Source organism: Strix uralensis, chromosome 14, assembly GCF_047716275.1.
Source record: "Strix uralensis isolate ZFMK-TIS-50842 chromosome 14, bStrUra1, whole genome shotgun sequence".
Taxonomy (NCBI): domain Eukaryota; kingdom Metazoa; phylum Chordata; class Aves; order Strigiformes; family Strigidae; genus Strix; species Strix uralensis.
Window position 1 is genome coordinate 19916267 of NC_133985.1, and position 24417 is coordinate 19940683.

The 24417-nt window shown below is 39.4% G+C and overlaps 1 protein-coding gene across 1 annotated transcript in view; it reads left to right on the forward strand.

The window, feature by feature from the left end:
- TRPC7 (transient receptor potential cation channel subfamily C member 7) overlaps positions 1 to 24417 on the forward strand; it is a 79523-nt gene that overhangs the window by 31707 nt on the left and 23399 nt on the right. Inside the window, exons 4-5 of the mRNA XM_074883390.1 lie at positions 15481 to 15645; positions 21495 to 21711. Coding sequence (XP_074739491.1) covers positions 15481 to 15645; positions 21495 to 21711 — 382 coding nt within the window. The remainder of the gene's footprint in view (positions 1 to 15480; positions 15646 to 21494; positions 21712 to 24417) is intronic.

Here is a 24417-nt window from a genome sequence, read left to right on the forward strand (position 1 = left end):
CAGAGGGAAGATATATATTTTAGGGAAAAACATGAAGACTGAATGACTTTTAGAAGTACTTTAAACAAACATTCAGCTTTACGGAAGTATGTTGTGTGAATGGAAAATTTGATTCTGGCAAATCCTAGGCCTGGGTGGTCCCGATTAATTGCTCCTACAATATGCATTGATGGAAACTGGGCTCCTGCTACGGGACTTGAAGAGCGTTCCAAATTTTCAGGCTAACATCTGCTCTCTCTTTCCCCTCCCAAACCCACCACCTGCTTCAGTTTGCCTCTTAACTGTGCTGCTGTGCTGGCTAGAGAAGGTCTTTTCCTGTCATGAAAGCCATTAATTAAAGAGAATCTTAAAACTCTTATTTGAAATGAATTGCTTTCATGCAGGAGCACATAATATGGAGCCAAATATTTCCTCCTAGGATGTTGTGTTTCTGCATTGTTCCATCACCAAAACTGAGCATAACATCTCAGTTCACTCTTAGATGCCTTTCAACAAGATGGGTCAGGTTTAGTTATTGAAGCTGTTGTTTAGGTAACAGGAGGCCAAACTTGCTCTGGTGCTCTTTCAGAAAATGGACTCATCTACAAGACACTGATAGCACCTCATCAAGGAATAGTCCCCTGTGACCTATGGTCTGAGAATTATCATGAAGTTGGTCCGAACCTCAAGCCTTTTCAATGTAGGAAGTCTTCTGCACTATTTTGCTTGTTTAGTCTTCTAAATATTTGTGTCATCCTTTAGATACTAAGACCATTAGCTGGAGCTAAATTGCTGTTAGTTATTGTGCTGCTTGGAGCACATTCATCCTAGCTTAGTCAGAGGAAAATTTCCTCCATTTCTTACATTGTATATACGTGTGCCTTTTCATAATGCATGAACACTGACCTAAAGCATCTGTGGTGGGTCATATACAGTTGATCTTCTTCTGTATAAATATCTGCCTACGCCCAGGAAAGCTGAGCATCTTTTCTGGATCACAGTAACTTGTTGCTCACTGATAATAACTGTTAAACTAATTACAGAACATAAACATGAGCATTTGTCAACCTCATGTTGACTCTCAGGTTAGCACTTTTCAGAATATTTTTTTCAGTAGGCAGTACATGTCTATGTGTAAGATGAGCATTTAACTGTTAACTTGAAAGTGAGATAGTTCCATTTGTGGGAGGCAGAGACACATTCAGATAAATGGCTTTGGTTATTGGCAGTGACTTATGATAATAGACCAATATTTATCACACTTGCTGAACAAAGAGATTATGTGGTGGTAAGAGAGTAATGATTTCCTTAAGAGGCAATACATTTCAGGTACAAGTTTTTTATCCAGCTGAGAAATATTTAGGCTTGTGTATACAAAACCTGTGCTTTGAAATCTATTTTCATTTTAAGAAAATCCTGTAAGAGAGAGGGGTGAGATGGAGGGTAAATTATTCTACATATTTAATAAATCAATTCTGGGACAGATTCTCTAAATCTGAAGTCCCTTTTTCAAACCTAATGCAATGACTCATAGGTGTGAGATTGCATGTGGCCCTGCAAGTGTGAAAGGCAGATGGAGGCAGGCGCACCCAGTGACTTCCCACCCACAGCACCCAAAGCCCTGGTGCTGCCTGACCAGGCCAAGCCCGGGTGCTGAGACGTGGGTGGCTGTAACTCGCCCAGACACAGTCCCGGGGACATGGAGACTGTTCCAGTTTTTTAACTGCACTCTGGGACTGGAATGACACAGAAATAGTTGTGTTTGCCATTTTTTTTTGTTCTGGAACTTTAGTTGACATGGTAGGAATAATGAAGGGACTGCAACTCTGCCTGACACCCCTGCTCCCCACCTCTATCATTAACATCAACATTCAGATGATCGGTTTTGTATTCTTCAGCTCAACAAGCTCTAGGTGAGCCAGAGAAATAAGATGTTCTTACTTAAAGGAGTATAGAGCTCCTGAAATATTTTATATTTGTTCTTTCCCATAAACAGCATGAAAAATCTTAGACAAGACAACTTTAGAGACTTCAGAAAGGGCTGAGAAAATAAAATAAAATAAAAGAGGTGTTAGCTGTTATGGGTTTTTTTTTAAATTAATTTAGTATCCAGACTAAATATTTGCATCCACATCTGAAATGATAAGACATATTTGATGTTTAAAAAAGTCAATTTCTTCCATTAGCTTCTTAATTCACATTTCCATATTAGTACTCTAAGTGCCTACAGTAGGCTTTCGTTGATGAAAATTTGCAGAGAATAATTTATATTGAAAATTATTCTTTAATACCCATGATTTTACTTTTACAGCTGCTGATGCAGTCTGCATTTTATCACACTTTTATTTCCAGAGTCTGGGAAAGATGTCAAGGGCACCCATCCTCAGGCAGGAGAGCAATTGTATCTGTAGAGCTTCATCAGGCCTTTGCACAAACAAAGTCTTCCTTGTTCTTTTAAATTCTTTGTTCCTTCATCACCCTCATGCAGTGCAGTCACCACAGCCAGAATAGTATTTTTCTTTAACAGTTGCAGCTGGTCTACCGGCTTGTCCCACCCCCTGCCCAGCTCACAGCCCTCACGGAGTTGTCCTCCCCCCTCAAAATGGCCACGGAGGCCAGAAGGAGGCAGAGAGAGCAGAATTTTGAAACCGAGAGCCATCACATTGCATTTTATGGATTTAAATTGACTCTGCCACCTTTTGTATTTTTCTTCCTATGTGCCCATCTGAAAATTTTAGGGATGCAGTTGATGCTACATATACAGTTTAAATTTGAAGTCCTACTTTTGTTTCCAACACACTATCTTCCTGATCTTGAATTCAGCAATTGGTTTCAGTTGGTTGGAGGCAGAGGCTGCACCTCCCTTGTGTGTAGAGTGCACATCATGCCTGCACAGCAGGGAGCTCAGCCATCAGCCTTGTAGTAGCTTTTAGCCCAAAACACTGTGCTTCTTGTGCCTCTTTTTGAAGGGCAAATCCCTACTTGAAAACCCCCAAGTCTGGGGGCAACCTGTCCTTGAGCTGAATGTTCACAGACCTGTTACTGATCGTGTTCTATCGGTGCAGGAAAACCTTGTATGTACATTAGAGTTAAAAAGGAGACTGAAGCCTTCTAACATCCTCTATTCAGTAAACCTGCAGCTGGAACCTACAACAGGTTTTTGTCCAGGCCCTAAATGGTCTTTCTCTGCACCTTTTCCTTTGTGCTTCCCATTAGAGTTCCCTGTTACCTCGCCCCTTTGTTACTCAAAAAACTCAGTTCTTTGCTCAACTGAAAGGACACACTTTTTTTGATCATTATCTTTTTTTCCTAATTTACAAAATTTGAGATGAATCTTGGAAAATTGTTCAAGACAGCATCAAAAGTTCCAGTCTTCACTTGTCTGTCTCTTTTTTTCCCTTTTTTCTGCAAAGCATGCTACTAGCACATTTGAGACGCTGGCAAGAAAACAAGTTTAAGGCTCTAATATAATTGAAGGGTTTATATAGAAGTTTATTGAAGAATTAAGAAACTCTGCTTGAACATGTTTCACAGCAAGGAGAAAGCTAAAATTACAGTGATTTACGAAGTGGTCTTTAAAAATGCTGTATTACTCTAATTCTCTACGCTTCCTGAAAGAACTAAATAATCACTCCGTACTGCAGGATTCTTGGAAAACTGCACTCAAATGTCCTCTCTTCAAGTTTTCCAGAGCAATTTCTCCCTTCAAATTAGCTGTCTTAATGATTCATGATTTCTCGAAAATTATTAAATGGGAACAGTTTGTCAAGAGCAAACCAAACAATTTGCAAACATTTGAGCATTTGCCGAGTCTTGGATTCTTTCCAAGAAATGGACTTTTAGCCCATGTTATAGGATTGTTGCAAATTTATTATTATCTCCCCTAGTATTATTATCTATGCTTCACATTTGCATACTCCAGTCAAGAACGGATTTCTTTCCTCTCCAGCAAAGGGAGGAGAAAGGTTGAGTGCATGAAGAGAACCAGAGCGCCCTGCTGATGCTGTACCAAGGCTGTTCAGGTGGTTTCTTTGGATATTGTAGAAGAGGGCTGGGGAACCGTCACAGTGTGAGAGCAAACACTGTGGCAGAGAGCAGCAGCTACTCATGGAAATGACAAAATTAAAAGCAGCATTAAGGTGAAACAGGAATTATTCAGGCTAGGTGTTTCTGGTGGATTATAGCCAAAAGTGGCTTGAGTTGCTAAACTGGAGTTCTGTTCCCAAGGAAAGAAAATAAAACTGAGCTTCTTGAGCTAAGGATGCTCTCAGCTGTTCTTCATGCAGGCTTACAGTATCTAAGTGAGGGGTTTACTTCATGTTCTTTACTAAAAAATGCAGAATAATGTTTTTTCTCTTCTCAAAACAATTAAACAATTTTGTTTTCAATCAGATACTCAAAATATAAGGGTAGCACAGGTTTTCCCTGTGTGTGAACTTATTTCTGATTAAGCCAGGATATGATTTCTACCTGTGAGAGGCATAGGTACAGAGGCTGGGCCAACTCTGTCTTGGACTCTTCCCTTGGACAACCCCCAATGAGAAAATGCAGTTTTTGATGTACCACAACAAAAGCATTTTACTGGTGTATATCAGCTTTACAGAGCCCTTCATATTTTCTGTTCTCATTTTTGTCTGTTCTGTAATGCTCCTTTCTTGTCATGCTTTAATGTTGACAGGGGGCTTATATGTCAACATTTACCTTTAGGTCTAAAGCTCTTGCTTCTCTGTAGGAGGTGTCATTTGTTCTCCTTCTTTCCCAATGTCAGAATTATTGTTGCTATATTCTTTTAATAGCAAATGTTGAGTGCCCACCTCTGCTTTCTCAACAACCCAGTTCGTAGCCATCACAAAGCCAGAGCACCTTTCTCTTTCACGAGTTTTAATTTAATTAACAGTAAGACACACAAATTGGGTTTGAAAAAAAAAAATAATAAGAATTAAACAGAACACCAGATGGCTGTATAAATCCTATTTAATAGAGAGCTGGAACAGGAACTTTTCTCATAACTGTATTATTAATAATTAACATATGGAGGATGCTCTGAACAGAATACTCATGGCTGCATTAGATTATAATTTTTCACTGCATTGGTCACGCGACTCAGATACTCAAGGGCATGAGAAGTCCCAGCTCTCGTCAACTGCTGCAGCAACCTGTACTCACCGTTCATTGGCTCAGAGGATGAGGTTTTACCCTGCACAATATCTTGTGCACGAAATGCCTTCCAGGGTCCTTCTCACCATTGAATGGGGCCCCACCCGCAGCATTTCCTCCCCCCGAATGGGAGCTAGAAAAGATTAGTCCCTGAATGAGCAAAAGAACCAGCCCTGTTCCTTCTGTGGAGACAGCTCTGACCCTCAAAATGTGCAGTAGTAGACACTGCCCCAAACACACGCTGGGGCAGAGCTGAGCTAGAACATCCTTAAGAAGGTTAACTGGAAAAGCTTGGTGTTTGCAAGAGATGCAAAATGAAATAATCTGGAGAACAGAGGAGAAGTCCAGAGACAACAAGAAGTTCTGAAACTCCTCCCTTTGGAGAGCAAGGAGTATATCTGTGCCACATGCCGTGGCAGGTAGCTATGGCTCTGCAACCTCTCTGTGCTTTCAAATTGCAATTATCCTGCAAATTCCTGCAATGCCCTGCCCTGGGGAGGGACCGCTGCAGGGAAGAGGTGGAGGGGGCACACCAGGACACACCACCCACTGCCTCACACACAGCCTGTGCATTACCCTTAACACAAATGGGAAACTGCATTTCGGTAACCCAGAGGAAATGTTTCAGCTGCACAGCTTTCAGAGCTGCGTAGGTCACAGAAAATCTCTCTTACAACTGTTTGTCCTTTAGAACAAAATTAGGTTTAGGAACTTCTCACGGACAAACATTGATATTTCTGTACCCCAATGGTTGTAACATGCACAGATATGGCTTGAAGCAGGACAGGATTATGCTTTGTCATCTCAATGTGAAGCGTCAATGAGGAGACCTCAAGAAAAAAGGCTTTCAGGAAGTTGGCTTTCTGCTTTTGTTTCTGTAACCTCTGGTTAATTTTTCCCCACTCTTTAGTTTCAGGAATATTTAACTGAGGTCTTGTGGAGTTATTGAGGGTTTGGATTGTGGTGGTGAGAAGAAAAGTGTCTCTTGTTTCCATCACTGGAGAACCAATTGATAATGTACAAATGTAATTTATTATCTACGTGAACATTAGAACATTAGACCCTGGTCACTCTAGACTCTTAAGCTTATCCATGTAATTTTTCTTTTTACAGTTCTAATTGCATATTACAGATGTTTTGTCAGAGATTGGAAAGAGAAGGACTTACTTCCCCTCCTCACAGAAAGTGTTTCTATGTCTCTGAGTATTTCATTAGCAAGGTTCCTTCCTCCCACTAAAATCTGTGGTTCTGATTATTTCTTTTTGCCCAGATGTTTTAATTTCTTTTCTTTTCCAAGATGAATCTCATTTTGTTATTTCCTGCCCATACATCTATCCTCTCAAGGCTTGAATGAATCATTTCTCCATCCTGAGTGGTGTTTGCAATATTGCCAATTTACTGTAATATGCAGACTTAATTATTTTCATTTGTAAAGTGCCACAGGGTCTTAGATGTCCATAAAGACACTGACAAGAGAGCACAGGACCACATCAAACCCATTGTATGGATGTCTATCACAGATCAAAGGACTTAAAATTACCTTTATTAATAATAAAATTCTCTTAGAAAACAGCAACTAATGTGGTCTGCTATAAACCTGACATTAGTTGCCTGCAGTTTTGGCTTCATCTATCTCTCAATAGGCAGTAGACGTGTTAATGTGCATTTTGGATGGAAAGTCAGATGGGGATGAGTACAACCCCTCAAAAAAATAAAGCTCAGCATTTTAAGTTCTTGAGGGTATTTTCCTAAGTAGTGTTCAAATTCAGATGTCTTCATGGGTACTGACCCAGCCTGTGGCTCTCCTACATGAGATTCTTGTCACATACCTGTAGATGTCTACATCTTTCTGGGACTCTATACCTCATGGTGAGAGGAGTCTCGTCCTATCAGTGAGTCTTTCTCTCCATCAGCTGTGCTGGGAGTGAAGCCATCTGCACTGGAGGCATCTGAGTTTGAGCACCAGCCTAGCCTTTCCTCACCACATAGCCAAGGGAAAATAGTTTACTGACTCCCATGGGGGAGGAAGAGGCTATAGCATTTTAAATTTCTCCTGTGCCCACTGTGGTTGTATTTTTAGATACCAAAGGGAGCTTGTTGTTTGGTGGCTTTTTATTGTGGCATGTTTTCAGATGAATAATTAAATAATAAGGATTTCCTAGTGGTCTTGATTCTGCACAGATATAAAAACCCTGGAATGTTAAAGGCTGGGACTTCCAATTCATTTTCTTGTTTTCAGATAAATAATTCAGTGATAAGATTTATTCGTACATGTAAAAACAGGAGAAACCAGACATTAGCAATAAATCTCTTCAGAAAACATGCAGTCCACTAGATTATGAAACAGAACTTTTCTCAAGAGCCAACCACCTTATTCTCTACCTTATAGAATAATGTTTAGCACAAAAAGAACCTCTCTCCTTGTCTCAGGGAAGAAAAATTATAAAGAAACTTTAGGCAGAACAAGGTTTAAACTGAGCCAATTAAAGAATTTGTGTAAACTCTACATTTTCTTCTTATACACCTCAAATATATGAGAAAATTTTATATCACATGAATTGAAATGTAACGGAACGACAGAAAAATCCCCCTCTATTCCTTCCATTACTAAGAGGATTATTAATTTTGTGTTTTCACTCAGCACTGGAGAGCATTTCTGTCAGTGGACGAATTGCATTTGAAATGGTCCTGGCAGTTTTATTTACCCCATTATTTTTGTTTTCTATTAGACTAATTTGTTTTTATTGGGTTTTATTTTGTGCGTGTTTAACAATCTGGTGCCTGGTCAAATCCTGTTTTCATCCACGTTGCTCATTCTAGCAGGGCCACACCATCTCCTTTGCAGAGCTGCACCACACGGGTGTTTTTGGGCAGTTACACAAACATTGGGATGCTGGGATGACCTTCGCTGCCTTGGTTCTGTCTTCTGGTCACCTTTGCAAAGTGAGATCCCGGTCCTGTTAATGTACTCACTGATTTAGCAGAGAGCAGAAGATCTATCCCAAACAACACACTTTTATAGAACAGACTGAGACACAGGAAAGAGATGTGGCTGTAAACAGTAGCTATGCTAAGGTTTTAAGTGTTTTAAATCAGAATTTTGGATTAAATAACTCACATCAACCCACAAGTGGATCCAGATATTGGATTTCCATAAAACTGGGGAATATGTGAGTATCCTGGGATTTGATGCAGCCAGGTAGTTCCCCACTGCCAAATGGCTCTAATAAGAAAGATATTTTGGTTCAGAAAGGTGCATGTGAAAGGTTTTATAAAAGGTGTAATTTACTACTAAAACCATAATAATACTTCTAGCTTTATGCCTTAAAAGTAACTCAGAGACTGAGGTTGCACAATTTGTTGGGTTTTTTTTCCTGATAATTCCAGCTCATCTGGGCTCTGTCTACAAATGTAAACCTTTTCCCTTTGCTATCAGGTTTATAAATACTGAAGTTAGACTCCAGATATCAGGTCTAAATATTCACCAAGACTGTCATGAAGCTCCTCCACGGGATGAGCAAGAACCTCATGAATATTTGTGTGATGCCATTAGACAGTCAAATGAACCCCAGGGACAGAGGGAAAGCTGCAGAAATCCTCAGGAGAGGGACGTTTCCTTGCTTCATGTTCTCTGTGTGTGTCTGCAGCAACTGCAGTATCTCAGAGGACCTTTTCTCATGTAGTGTTTATTTTTATGCAATGGTCAGATCCTGTCGAAATGAGTCTTGATCAGCTGAACTTTCTTTCATCCAAGTTGAACAGGACTTCATGAAATTATTTTTTGCATCTGGATGAAGGAAATTGGACCTGCTGATTTACTCTCCCTTGTAAGGTTACTGTGGTGCAAAGTGTTTTAAAAACTGGGCCTGTGACCATGGATAGAGTTTAACTATAATTAGAGCAGGTCTCTTTTGTGAAAATGTCACAGTCTCACAGCATGGGTACTTGGACTGGAACTTTACTTATTGTTTTTAATTCATAAATAATAGAGCAAGTAGTTTTCTATTTCTTTCTTAAACTTTCTACAGTTTTACTTGTACCTCTTATCGGGCACAACAGCAAACAGTGAGCCAAGTTCCAGACGTATTTACCCTCTGACAACCTCATTTGTCATAGTTTAATAGCACAAGCACTTGCTAAAGGCAGATTTTTTCCGCACTCCGGATCATGAAATAAATATATCCCAACTGCTTCTGTTAAGGTATCTCAGAATAGTTTCTTCAAAACAAAGGGCTCTTTGTTCACTTAGAGGTTCACAGAGCAGAGTACAAGGTGAAGATAAGAAAAGGCATATGCATATGTTGGCCTTTTCCTGTACTCTGTATTTCCTAGTAAGCTTCAGTAATTTCCACTCAGCTCTGTCATCTCCTGTTCTGCATCAGGTGAAACGACTCTGCAAGTAGGTGGGTTTTTTAGAAGATCAAAAAACTGTTCCAACACATTTTCCATTTTTTTTTTTTTCAAGTTTTCTTTTTTTCAAAAATGCTATGTTTCAGTTCAAGAAAAAGATTTTATTCAGTATAATTCCAGACTCTTTATTTAGGCTTTGAGTCTTAAAAATGCTTAAAATATCAAAGGAACCTTCAAAAGTGAAAAGTGGTTTAAAAGCAAGGAACTTATATTTTGTTTTAATGTTTTCATTGCCTTTTTTTGTCTGTTGTGTGCATGTGGACATATGTTTACTCTTTAATTCATCTGATCCTCTTTGGTGAAATGGCAGTATACTTTTTACCCTTCAGGGGAAGAGCAGTAATATCCTGCTTCGACCTTTCCCTGAGTTTCTTCCACCCCTGCTAATGTTTGCTGATACTCCCACAGCATCTTCAGCAACCAACTGAAAAAGGATGATTTCATATCCCCTTTGAGGCAGGTTTCGCTGGGAGAAACACAACATTGCCTACACAGAAGCGGAGATGGGCAGGCCCAGCTTTCCCTCCCTCCCTGCCTCTGGTTTTGCTCAGGCACAGCACCGGTGCCAAGCAAATGACAACGCACCTTCCAGTCCAGGGCTGGCTTCAGTCCTACTGGGAACACCAGCACGGCAAGCTCAGCTCAGGCTGTGTTTGTCTGTGACGTGTGTCATGAAGTCTCCTTACTAACACTTACATACTTTCATCTTTTCAGAGCATGGAATGTGTGTGGTTCAGACCCACCTGTTTTTTCCAGCATGTGGATCCCTGTTTAGACTAGATATTAGGAAGTATTTCTTTACAGAACGGGTAGTCAGGTGTTGGAATGGGCTGCCCAGGGAGGTGGTGGAGTCTCCATCCCTGGAGGTGTTCAAGAGGCAGGTTGACATAGCGCTGAGGGATCTGGTGTAGTTGGGATCTGTCAGTGCTGGGTTAACGGTTGGACTAGATGATCTTCAAGGTCCCTTCCAACTTAGATGATTCTGTGATTCTGCAGGAGTACTGCTCCTGTGCTGCCTGGTGACATCCCTGGCAAAATGGGAAAAGCCACATATACAATCCACTTGATGCTCCCCTCATCTTCCCTCATAATTCAGAGGCACAGAGTGATGATTGACTCATTTGAGTCATCAAAACGGTTTTGGCATTTTCGCCAGGATCTTCAGCATTTGAAGCATTACACACCCAACCAGGGGTTCCTGTGAGCAGGTGCTGCAGCCTAGAATGTGTTAATCAATGTAGGCTTGCAGAAGCGACGAGCTACATCAAAAGACAATTCTTTAATAATGAACCCAGAAAGGTTGTCCGAAGGGCATGAACACAGCTATATGATGGAAAGAAGAATGGCTCGTCCCTGCCCCTGACAGTGTCTCTTGACATTACCAATGTTCTCCTGAAAAATCTATTTATGCAGCAAATTTTCCAGCTCTCACTCACTGATTAAACACACCGCTGCTCACCTGAATTGCAGCTTTTGTTTGCTGAGACTCACCAGCATTTGTTATAAGGCTTACAGTGAAGGGACGAGCTGGAGAGGACATGACAGGGGTATCTCTGTGAAAGCAGGACATTAAAGTCACTAGTTTGCGTTGTTAGTTCTGACGTGCAGGATTTTAAAGTGTTTTCACTGGTTCACTGAGTTTTTCGTTCCTACCTCAGCCCCTGGCTGTTTAGTGTAGGGTACATTAGCAAAGCAAGATGATCTTCTCTGAGTGGTTAATTCTTTTGCCTCAGTGGTAGATTCCTGCACTCATAAGGGAAATAGAATTATTTCAGTAATAAAAGAGATACTGGGGTTTTTCTGCACGATTAATTCCAATCATCTGAAGCTGACCTCTGCCTTTTACCTGTCTTGCTATAAGTTTCCTTATTTCCGCTGACAGCATTTTTCTGTCCAAGATAGGTATCTTTTTTTTTTTCTTTTCTGTTTGATGTGTGAGCATTGTCTGACACTCTGAAGAAATTCCTGGGTTTTTGTCATCTGACTGTAGCTTATCTGTTATGTGTCACAGGATGAGAGATGCTCTTCAGGTAGGGACCCTGGGGTGCTTTGGACAGGGAGTTTAAACAGTGCCTAATCCCTGACAGATTAGGTAACTGCAGTGCTAATACTGAACTGCAGCAGTGACTGGGGTCCTCATCACAGACTCTTCCTCTGTCCAATATAATATAAAATAAAAAAATCAAAGTCTCTATTACAGTGTTTTCTATGAGAAGTAACTTCATATACAGTTACAGAGATATAAAGGCACTTTATTGTCTGTGTAGTGAAACTCATGCATTTTTGAACAAGTATGCTGAGAGAAAAAATCTCACTCTGTCATGGGAGCTGTAAAGTGCTTTCCCACAACGCATACACACGATAAGCTACGAGAAAGAGCTGTCACTCATCAAATTAGACAGCAATGTGGAAAAGTTATCTTTCAATGTGGTATCCGCAGTGGTCTCTAAAACATTCTCTTTATTTCTATGTGTAAAACAGTTCCTTTGGACCTTCAGTTCCCACTGAAGGCTTTGAGAGATCTTTTCCATATTCTAGACAAATATTCACCTCGCTCCTTTAATCCCCTGTAGCACAGAACAGTGGCTTTTGGAGATGTCAATACCTTCCTGTGTCTTTCAGTGGCTCTCAAAAATACCACTTTGGCAGCTTCATTATTTGAGCTGGCTCTTTAGATTGATGTGTGATTTTATTTTTTTTAGCCTTTTTTTAACTGAAAAGAATGTGTAACTGATAGGCTGGAGGGAAGTAAAATTTTCTTCCTAAATCGAAGAGGTGTGCATGGTATAAGGAAAAACCACGGCCATTCACTGCTGGCCCTGTGCCATGGGACCAGAAAAGCTCCCACTGCAGTTTCTAAATGCAGAAGCACTGGAAAACATTTTGCTTGAGCTCCCAGATCCTGATGCATTACCTTTATCAGCTTGGAGGGAACTCACTCTGCCCATGAGATAAAGCACTTAATGCTTTTACATGTCTCTTTTTGGACCCACGCAATCCCTTCCATTGCCAGTGTTTCCACTTCAGTCAGCAATAGCTTGCCCTTCTGCACCGCCCAGGCCACACCAATCTTGTTGCAACACTTTCTGCCTTTCTCTTCTCTGGGATGCAATGCAGCAGCAGCCACAGTTTGCCCCTAAAAGCCTCCTAGCCTCTTTTTCCAGTGCTGAAGAAAGGGAAATAGCATTTAATGGGAACTTTGAAAAAGCATTGCAGCATTTAGGCCTCTGAAATTCAATATACTGTATCACCATCTTTCATTACACTTTGAAGCATTCTGCTTTGAAGCTTTTGTCTCAAACTCTGTTCTTTTCTGTGCCTATGACACTAAGCAAAGCATTAGTGTAATCTTTAACTTGGTGTCAGTGCCCATTCTCAGAGAAGAAAGTTAAATGTCTCTGTAACGTCTCTAATGAGACCTAAGATCAATTTCTGAAATTTTGATAGAGAGGGGATTGGCATTGTCCAAGCATCACTGTGTATTTCATTAATATCTGATGGAGCAAACATAATGAAAAACTACTGCTTGCTGTAAGCAAATAACAGATCAAAACTCATTCACGCTCTTATCTTTCTTATCCTGATCTTATTTTTCTCTCATTTTTGTAATAATCAGAGTAAGATGAACACCATCAAGGCTCTATGGCATGCTGCCAATCTTTATTGCCTTGTACAAAATAAATTGTTCCAATGAACTGGGTTTTATGGCAATTCCTTCTCAATTTTCCTGTATTTTTATTTTCATTGTAGCTGTTCCCAGACAGAGTGAAAAAATGAACAGATTAAAATGTCTGATGAATTCTCTGAAATGCCAACCAGCAAAAGTCTTTGACTGTCTCATTGCCAAGGACAACTGAATTTCTTTGTCTGAATCAATTCTCATAATGTGGTGAACAATTACAAGAGCAGGAGGAAGCCTGGCTGTTGCTTTGGCCCTTCATCTCAGAAGTCTGCACATCTACCAGTGTAATTTTCCTTTTCATGAGTTGCTACAATTGTTGTAGAATTCATCATATCTGAAAATAAAATTTACAAAGGGAATCAATTCTCTGTCTAGCATCCTTCCATTTCATCTTTCTGTCCATTTGCCAGAAAGATAATAAGCCCTAGCAGCATTAGCACAGACATAAACACTGGGCATCAGGAAATGCCTCCTTGCGATACTGCTGTCATCACCTTAACCTTAAATGCTCCAAAGGGCTAGGACTGATGATTTATAGATTAACTTTTTTGAAAGCTTTCTCTTTTTGAAAGCAGCTTAAAAGAAAGCATATTAAAATGTTAATATTTCCAGGAAAAAATTCTAAAGACAAAAGAGCTTAAAGCTACCTATCAATTTTCTTCACTCTGATTGATTTAGTCAGTGGAAGGGGTAAAGTCTTATTTTCTGATTTTTTTTCTTTTTGAGAAATGCAGGCTCCAAAGCCTAATTCATCTGAAGAAGCACATTTTAAATAGCTGCTAATGTGCTGTTAAAGAAGAAAACACTCTATTCCACGGCAATCCTAATTACTGTGCAACTGTATTTCATTCTGCGCTAGCAATGAACTGATCATTTAAACTCACAGTTCTGTTACTATGCAAACATCTAGAAAAGAGTACATTAAATTCCCAGTTTGATCATCGTTTCATAGATAGTGAAGATGAACCCACAGCTAGAATTTTCTCTGCTTTTGAATCCCAAGGAAACTACAGACTATGGCTGAAATCCCCCCAGCTGGTTGCAGCTTAAAGGGCTGGAGCAGGGAAATGGGGCAGCTGCCAGATACGGGCCATCTCCACCCTGCCAGGCAGGGGCAACAGTGGCCACAAAGCCCCTAGCAGCCACTGCTTCCCTCCTCTCTTTCTCTCTCTACCTCCATCTTCCCTCTCACCTCCAGAAGGTTCTGCTTTTTGAAATAGTGGAGGGTTTCATCTTTCCCTCCTAAGAACATTTATTCAGCCACAAAACTCATAAATGAAACACTCTGTTCTGCTAATGCAATCAGCTACATTAGCAACATATTTATTTTTCATCTTTCCTTTCTGCTATTTTGCCTTTTAATTATCTTCTTTGTGATTAAAGATAGTCACATTCTAAATTCAATCACCTTGAAGAACAATATGAAATAAAGTAGTTTAATATTTTATTATAAAACTCTTCTGTGGGATCCAGTGATGCTGTAATTTTACCATTAAGAAATTGCCCTTTTCAGTTGTCTGCTGCTCGCCTTTTCTTTTTCCTCTGAACAATAAACTGAAGAAGAGTCTCAGTTACAGGATACAAAACATGTACTTTCTGTACCAGAGCACCACAGCTTTTCCTTCTGCTTTTAAATTTGTCTTTTTGTCCGATCAGTAAAGAATGAGCTGTCATTTTTTGAAAGGTACTCTGAGAGAAAGTATTTAAAGTAGCAAAATACCAGCCAGACCTCTTATAATTTACAGGAGAAGGGGAACCATGGAGAATGGTTCACTTTGGGTCCATATGCAGTGAATAGAACAATATAATATTACTGCTGTCTTGAGCTACTATTTCAATGGCCTACGTCTTTAGCAAGTTATCAGAGGTTTTTTTCAGCTTGACATCAAAGTGCCTCTCAGTTCGTTTTCTGAATCTCAACGCAGAGTGTCTTACCTCAAGAGGTAACTTGCCAACAGAGGCACTTTGTCAGTACTGGCCACTGATGGAGGTTGGACTTTGGCCTAGATGATCTGTTGTCTCACAAAACTTTTATGTAGAGAAGACAAGAAGTGGAACTGAAACACATTCTGCAAGTACTTGGGGATTTTGGGTGACTCATTTGCAGTTTTCTGTTTGTGACACCATAAGCTGTGTTGGACAACAAAGATGTGCCCTGTCTTGTTCCACTGACAAGTTCAGCAGATTATTCACCAAAATCTCAGCCTCTTCAGACAATGCTACTGATACTTCCATTTCTGTTTCTCTTACAGTTTGTTGCTCATCCTAACTGCCAGCAGCAATTGCTCACCATGTGGTATGAAAACCTCTCAGGCTTACGGCAGCAATCTATAGCTGTGAAGTTCTTGGCTGTCTTTGGGGTCTCCATTGGCCTGCCCTTCCTCGCCATAGCCTACTGGATCGCTCCCTGCAGCAAGGTACAAACTCATTAAGGTGCATGGTTTTTATGGGCGTTTCCATCCAGGGCTGGGAATGAAGTCACATATTTTTCTGTAACGTCGATGGGAAGTGATTCATGCTATCCTCTAAGATTGCCCCAGAGGACAGCAAGCTTGAGGTGTTTCTTGATATACACAAATGGAGCTATTAGGCATGGTTTGAGGTTTATCTTTTTGAAGAGGGTGAGACAGTGGGTGACAAGAAAAGGATAGGAACAAGAAATGGATAGGAGATAATAACTTGAGAGTGAGGTGAAGAAAGATGAGAAAAAAAGATACTGCCCAAAATGGGAAATAACTAAAGAAGATCTTTGTTGCCCTTTGTTAACCCTGATGTTTAAACTCTTGTTCTCTTTATGTACTTTTTGCTGCAAGTTCCTGCCTTCTTCAGGGCTCCTTTCTTCCCTTTCCTTCTTTCTGATCTTGTATTTTTAGTTAGTGGAACATTATTACGGCACATGGGCCTGAAATTCTGGCAAGCCCCAGGGGACTGCTTAGTGCTGCAGAGAAGACTAGACTTAATCATACAATCATTATGGTTTTGAGGGAAAAGATGATGAAGCTTGGAAAACTGCCATGTACCTAAATACGGCTGTGCTATGTCTCACAGCATCAGATAGAGCAGGAGAGTTTTGCTGAGACCTAGAGGTCAAAGGACCAGAACCAACCATTAGTTTAGGTAAAAGTTTGATTTGTCTGCAGTACGAAATCCATAGTGAGGTTTCCATCCTAAAAGAGTCTCCTCAAAAAAGTGGAGATAAGTAGGTGTGTGGCAGAGTGATAAAACACCTTTTTCACTACTCTTGCCACAGAAGAAAGGAGTGACGGGGGGAAGATCATTTTGCATTCAGCAATAGCCAACAACACCATCTATTACAAGGCAGAGGTCTTCAGCAGGAGGTTTATCAAAGGTACTTAAATTTGATCAAAATGACCCCTGGCACTGGTAATGTATTCAGTCTTGAAAGCATCTTCTCCCATTTCCTTTAAAAGCCAATGAGGAATCCTTTCTAAATTTGTCAAACCAAAAAAAATTATTGATCCATGGATGAGTATTAAGGAAAGACTATAATTTGAAAAGTTTTATGTTAGTGCAATCAGACAAACCTTTTGAAAACAGTCTTCCAGAACATCTGAGGTAATAAAACATGTTTAAGGCTTGGTGTCCTCCCAAATATCTCCAAGAAAAGTACTTTCTCTGACAGTAATTGAGAATACAACTTCATTTTCTCAAGGTTTGTATCAACACAAAACCCCACAGCTTTTATGAATAGTGGACAGGACTCGGGAGTTTCACACAGAGAAGTGCATGTGAAAGCTGAGCTGTGTTGCGGGTGGTTTTCGTTAGGTCATAGAGAGAATTCATGTGTGGTATTACCAGGTTGATTCCGTTATGTCAGGCCTCAGTCTGGCAGGGATTTACAAAGCTGTTTAATTTCCTTCACCTCTGTTGAATGTGCTGGGAGTTGGCACACCAGCCAACAGCAACATTGGTGGTGTATTCTCAGAATTACAGAGGTTGCATTTGAATATAGCAATAGGTGGGGAGAACAATTAGACTAGAAATAAGTGGAGAATTTAAATGAAAAACATAAAAACTAAAGGGAAAAAACTGAGGCAAAAAAATTCAAAATAAACCAGTTTTACAGCAGAAATAAGAAATGATTGAGAAAGTTATTTGGTTTTAATTTCTTATTAAAATTTTTTTAAAAATGGAGACAGGGGACTTAACTTTTCATTGACTGTGATTTCATTACACTAAACTTTTCGTGCATTCTCATTTTTCAATGTCCTTTTCACCCCACTTCAGACTGTGAAAAACCATACATAACCTTCTATCATAAAGTCAAATTGAAAGTATTTTCAGGCAGGAATTGTCTTTTAATGCATGGGTTTGCATTGATCAGAACAATGTAGTCTTGATTTTTGATTGGGGTCTGTGATAAAAATAACAGAATCATGACTGCATTTTCCCCCCATGAATCGGTACCTCACCCAAAATTGTCATTATTAAGTTTAAGGGCTGAGGGTTGAAGCATGAGCCTTGTATCCTCTCACAGTGTTATTGTAGACAATTTCACATAGGCAGCATATCCACTGAAAGGATGGTGATGGCAACAGAAGATTAGCGTGTGATGCTCTGAGCAGTCCAGTTTTGCCCTGGTCAATTTTGCAAGTGTTTTTTTTTTCTGGTTTCAAGTCATGGAAACAATCTTGATGTTACACAACTGGGTAATGAAATAATTTTTCCATAGTAACAATCAGCTAAGATATTTAACATAGATCAAATCAGGCCTGTCTTAAAAGACACATGGATGCCCAAGCATGTGTCAGGGACTTATTTCTGGACTAAGACAGTGGGAAAAATGAAAGAAATCTCTGTAATGTGAAATACTACTTGTAGGAGCTGTCTTGACCAATACTCCTGTGTATCACATTCTTAAGATGTATTGGTCAAATTCTGCAGTTTCACATAGGATAATAGAGTAATTCGTATCTCAAAATAATTCCTTCACTGTTGTATCTTAGCAAGGAATAGGTTTCCAAGCCTTTATTCCCTAACAGAAAATATTCTTTAATAAAGCTCTGCAGGGTTAGAATATACCATACCAAATACCACCCTCAGAAATGTGGTAGGTAGTATTAACTGAAGTTTGCAACTGAACTCTTAAGTCTTCTTTTGCATTCAGTTGCACAGAGCTGTCTTTATCAAAAACAATTTCAGTGTCAGTCGTTCATTCACCTCTGGATGCACAAACTCTTGACAAGACCCACGGCGTGTAAGCCCATTCTATCCTGAAATATTTGTGTTGACTCATCCATCTCATGGAGGCCATGACTCTGAAATGAACTGTTGCTTTATATGCTGGCATCCAAAACTTGTTTCACTGGTAATCAAAAACGAAGATAAGAGATCAAATGGAAAAATTGCACAGTCTGCTCCCCAGAAACATAATGACAAGAGCAAGCGGGTTTGTTTGGACTGTCTGCAGAACTTCAAGTATTTTCCTTTTTCTCTGGTTGGTTGAAGCACACATTCAGATATTACAACACTAACAGAGATCATCCATACACAGCCCTCATTGCCTGCGTTGTTCTCTGGCTTTCACGTAGCCTTGCTGGGGATATATGGACCATAGCTCCTGCTGCGACAGACTCAGCATTGTTTAAGCACTGAAACGTTAATGGTTCACTCCACCTAAAACTGTACCTGTACTCTGGGTATTTTCCTCCCAAGTTAGGCTACATAAAATTTCCACAGCAATATTCTTCATGCTTCTGCTATGAGCACAGTGCTGAAAATAGTAATGGCTTTTTTCTTTATGTTGCTTCTATATCTATTTGTTCCTGTCTCTTGGAGTAGAGATTAGTTTGCATTTGGAAAACTTTGTTTCAATATCACATTTTATATATTTTCATCCTGACATGTCTGCATGCTTCATTATTTTCCTATAATACAGCTAGGATACTAAGTCATGAAATGAGCTATTCTCTTAAGAATGAACCTTTGTATTCATGCACTGTCAGTGTCTCTGTCTTAACAGTGACAGCCAGGCACTTCCCTGCAATCCGATTTGATGAAAGATGATATTCAGATTTCAAAAAGTAATTGAGAAACTGATACATCCAAGTAGTTACACACCTTGAGTTTAATTGTACCATGTTGCTTGAAAAACATATCTTATTGCCTAGAGGAATTGACACTTCATTGATTTTTTACAGAATATTCTAGTCAACACTTTCACCTCCTCTAGCTCTTGGCTAAAAATCAGATTTCTGAGGAGATATGAAAAGCATCAGCTCAATAAAAAAATTGTAAGCTTTACACAATAATAAAGGGGATAAAATGCTGCTGTAACATTGACTAAATGCACACTTTTGTTAAATCAGTAGAGAACTAAGTGAAATTACCCACAGAATTAATTTGTTTCTGTAATACATGGGATTATGTCTCTGATAACCGAGGCTGTTTTACTTTAATCTCAGGTCTCTTTTTTGAAGTTTCTACAGACAGCAGAAAAAGACTAATTATTTGGAGGGAATTCATGGTTCAATAGACAGTGATTTTTCCTCTTTGAGTGAATTCAGGGTAGAAATGAGTCTTGTACAGATTGCAAATGCACTTTATTAAAACTTTGTGGCCCCATATGCCCATAGTAGTTGTTCCATTTCACTCTTGCAATTTGAGATCTCCCAGACAGGTCATATGAGGAAAACATCTGAGATTATTACTGTATGGGACATCGTTCAAACATAATCCATCACCTCACCAGTTCTGTACTGAAAATATAAGTAAAAAAGCATAAATCTACCCAACACCAGCCATAAAAAGCTGTTGAGAATTAACACCACACCAAGGTTTACAGCAGAGGAGTGAACTAGCATCACAAGTGCTGGGATTAGTTTTAACACACTTCATTTACTCCTACATCTGCCATAATATTCCCAGACAAGATCAAAGAAATGTTGGGTTTGATTCAGTGCAATATCTACCCACTTAAACACATCCTTATTGACCTCATAAAAAAGCAGGTATATTAATAAGGGTGTGGGGATAGAGCAGACTTTTTCATTTTCTTTATTGGAAAATCTTTGTGGTATTTAGAAACATGCAAATTTTCCAATAGGATTTACTATTCTGTCAACTTCATAAAAGATTTACTTGACATTTTAAAAGTGCAGAGAAAAAGAAATAAGACCCACAATCATAAGGCTTCCTTTAAATTTCTGCTAGACATAAAGAGCCCTGCTTTTTACAATATTTCCTGCTCTGCAATGGCCAGAGACCTGGGCTCCTTTGAAAGAAGATAAGTAAGAAAACAAGGAATTTCCTTTTTCAGTCCTTTTTCATATTTCCTATGAAGTTTTATGATCAAGACAGTAGATATTAAGAACACTTTGAGGATACCTTGTCATCAAGGGAAATGAATCCATAAGCAATATACTGCAAAAAAAAATCATTTTCTTTGAGGGGGTTTTGGAAAGGGTACATACAGGATGGCACTTCCATTGCTGTCTGTTGTGTCTAACACCACAGGCATTGGTCCTTGTGCTCCTAAAAATGCTTCTACTCTGACATCCTTCTGCAGTAATGTTTTCTTAGATCTCAGAAAATGTAAAATGAAATGAGTGCTATTTAAATTAATGAACAAAGAAAGCCTTTCAAGAAGAATGGAACAAATATTAGCTATAATGAAGAGGTCTGTTGCTCTGATTCTTGTCTTAATGTCTTGAAATAAATCCTTGTGTTCTGGGGAGTGAATCTCCAGCTTTTGTAGTAATTATGAAAGAAGACTATCATACCAAAGCATATTAAAAGCATTACTAAAGAATCTTTATAAACAGAAGGCTATTTCCTACACATTGTTAATGAACCAAGAATTCAGCATTAATAAAAGACTCTAATATGCAACAATGTAAGGATGAGAAGTGGGCCCATCATTAGGGTTTATATTGACACACATGATTACATTCATATGACACATATACACACAAACATGTCTCATATAAATGTCCTGTCTCTTCATTTTCCACTTACCATATGGCCAGGACAATTAGATTTTGTATGTGGGTACAAAGGAGCAGCATAAGATACTGCCATGCATAGAAAATTATCCAAGGGGCATAATTTGAACGGCAATGCATCATGTCTAGTAATAGCAAAGAACAACTTGAGCAAATCTAAACTCCATTTAGTTCATGATCTAGAATTTATTTCTGAATCCTTTTCACCTTGGGCAAATGGTTCAACCTTTTATAGGAAAAAAACTTCTAGTAAGTGGATAAAGGAAAAAAAAATATTATGTCTTGTGTATGTTTCATTGCAGTTGGGCCGGACGCTCCGAAGTCCTTTCATGAAGTTTGTGGCACATGCAGTTTCTTTCACAATCTTCCTTGGACTGTTAGTAGTGAATGCTTCAGATCGGTTTGAAGGAGTAAAAAATCTCCCCAATGAGACCATCACGGATCATCCAAAACAAATATTTAGAGTGAAAACAACTCAGTTCTCATGGACAGAATTGCTGATCATGAAGTGGGTATTGGGTAAGCAAAACCAAAATGTCTACAAGTCCTCCATGGAAATTCAACATGACCTAGGAATAGACAGTGACAAGACAAAGGAAAAAAGAAACAAACAAAAAAACCCCCACAGCAACCCACCCCCCCAAAAAACCCCCCAAACCCTCCATGAGGTTAATTAGAGGTTGATGGCAGTATTTGGATTGAAGCAGGATCAAAGACGACTTTGGTCTTGGTCACTGATTTTGAAAATATTGAATGATGCTTAGCAAATTCTCACTTCCCTGATTTTCCACTTTCCATGGTGAACGCTGTACACGCTGTCTGTTTGCCTCTGTTGGTTTAATCATTGCATCTCAAAGAGGGTAATATAGTCATAGGAACTTATAGCTTCACTATACGACACTTCTCTATCTAAAGTGAACAGAAAGAAATGTGTGCACTGGGACATAGGTGACCACCAGCCTATTTTATTACCCTGCCATGAGATCCTATTATAATTCCCTGAACCTCAGTTTCTTTATCTGCAAAATGGGTATATTGTTATTTACTTTTTTGTAATGCACTCTGAGATCTAGTGATGAAAACTGCTAGGCAAATAAGAGCTGGATTTTACGAAACTCATTGTATGAAATTTTTACTGGTGAGAGAAACAGCACAGCACTCAAGTCTTTTAGAAGAAATTAAGTCATTGAACAATATTAAAGTAGGGATTCATGTGGATGAACCCTTCACGTGTACAAGTTAAACCTCCAGGGAGTTTTAGGCAAATTCAGATGCATTACTTTTCCTATAAGCATAACTTATTCCTGGCAGGTCAGCTACCTTGAGTCACTAATCTAAACAAGCTCAGAAGGATTTATTGGGAAATTGAGCTTATCGACTCTGCAGAATCTTTGCCTCTTCTGTATCTATTTTTTCTCACCACCATGATTTTGATTCTTTTCTTGCAGCAAATAATTCCACTGTTCCATAAGTACTGATGGCATTAAACCCCCCTTGAAAAATAGGATAGGGTTGCTCTATCTGATGACTTCCTGGCCACCATTTCTTTGTTCCCTGTCCCCGCAATAATCAGAATCCCATACAGGATATTAGGCTAGAAAATACTGAATAGATGCCAGACTGGATAGAGTAAGTCTGTAAGATACATTTTTTAAATTATATTAAAGCAGTTGGACAAGATGATTAGATTTTAGACTAGGTATTCTTTTCTTATAGGCAGTAGGTATCTGTCTGCCTGGTGGGTTCCTGAGAGATGAAGAAGAAAACATTTCATTTAAAGCAAAGGTTTTCACTTTTCTGGGAGAAGAAAGGTGATTCATTGTACAGACTTCTGAATATAATGAGATTTTCTAATGACTGCCTACATCAGCACTGACAATCTTCTCTGGCCATTTTACCTGTCTGCCTACATAAAGCTTCAAATAATGTTTCAGCAGCACTAAGGTGAAAGTTTGGGGCACGCGGCCTGCAGACAGCTGGCACGGGGGCTTGGACACTTGTTGAGCCCCATATGTGACCCTGAATTTTATGGACTGTAAAAAACACTAAGGGTGGCAGACTGCCCAGATTTTTGGCGCAAAAATCTTACAGGTATTGTATATGTAAGTAGAAATATAATTAAATAAAAATAAACACTGTAGATAAATATCACAGGTAAAATTGCCAAGACATGCTTTTCCAAAGAGGCAAGTGTAAGTAGACAGTAAGTATATGTTAAAGTATAATAAATCTAACTCTTGTATACAAATATAAACAGCTATATTTAATCCTACTTGGCAACACCTGCAGTTGCTGTTTTCAGATTCAACAGTCTAGGTGTGCTACCTGCATTTTGATACGTAGTATAATCAAAAAGTGTCATTTTATTTATTCTCATCTTGTAAATCCCTTCCTTCTGTTTCTGTTCTTTCTTTTTTCCTTCATACTGTGGCAGCAATGATGAATGCTGATGACACATTACTTGTTCCAACCATAGCAGACCATTTTTGAGAAATTAGTTTACAGGTCCCTGATCTTGGTTCTTTTTTGGGGAGAAAATTGGCTGTCTGAGTTATCTGGCTATCAACCATAAAATTATGACGCATGTCCAGAATAGCATTATTCGAGGATAATGTGATACATTAGCATAGCATAGTGTGATCACGAATGAGCACAACCTGTGATAGCAGTCCCTGCAATTAATCTTGCTGGAGATAAGAAATTTGATCCACGGGTATATATTTTAAGAGGAAAACTACCAATAGGAGAATTTCAGACTAGAATTATGCAAAAAGATACTATTGCCATCTCCTGCTCCCAACTATTTCTAATGCAGGCAAGTAATGGAATAAACCTAGCAGAGGCAATGACTTTCAGCCAGGCAAGTACTTCATCCTGCTCCAGAAATCCACATCAGAGGCTTTACTTTCCACGAGTCTGCACCTCTGAAATGGCTGTAGAGCACCATTGGCTCAGCCAGGTAATGTTAGTAGCCCTTTACACATTCCCATGAACGGCCAGGTAGCATTGTAGGTGGGAGAACATCTTTTTGGTCTCACTCCTCTTTGTTATAAATGAGCATCCAAGGGCTGCAGATTATAAACCTGTTAGCGTGGAGAAATATCACAATGCTCTGAGAGAAGAACTTGCCCCTTCACACATGGGGCACGGCAATTTTGGCTCATGCATCTGTGGTTCACTGCATGCCTTGGCCACCTCTCCCCCTGTGGCCACATCTTCCCAGGA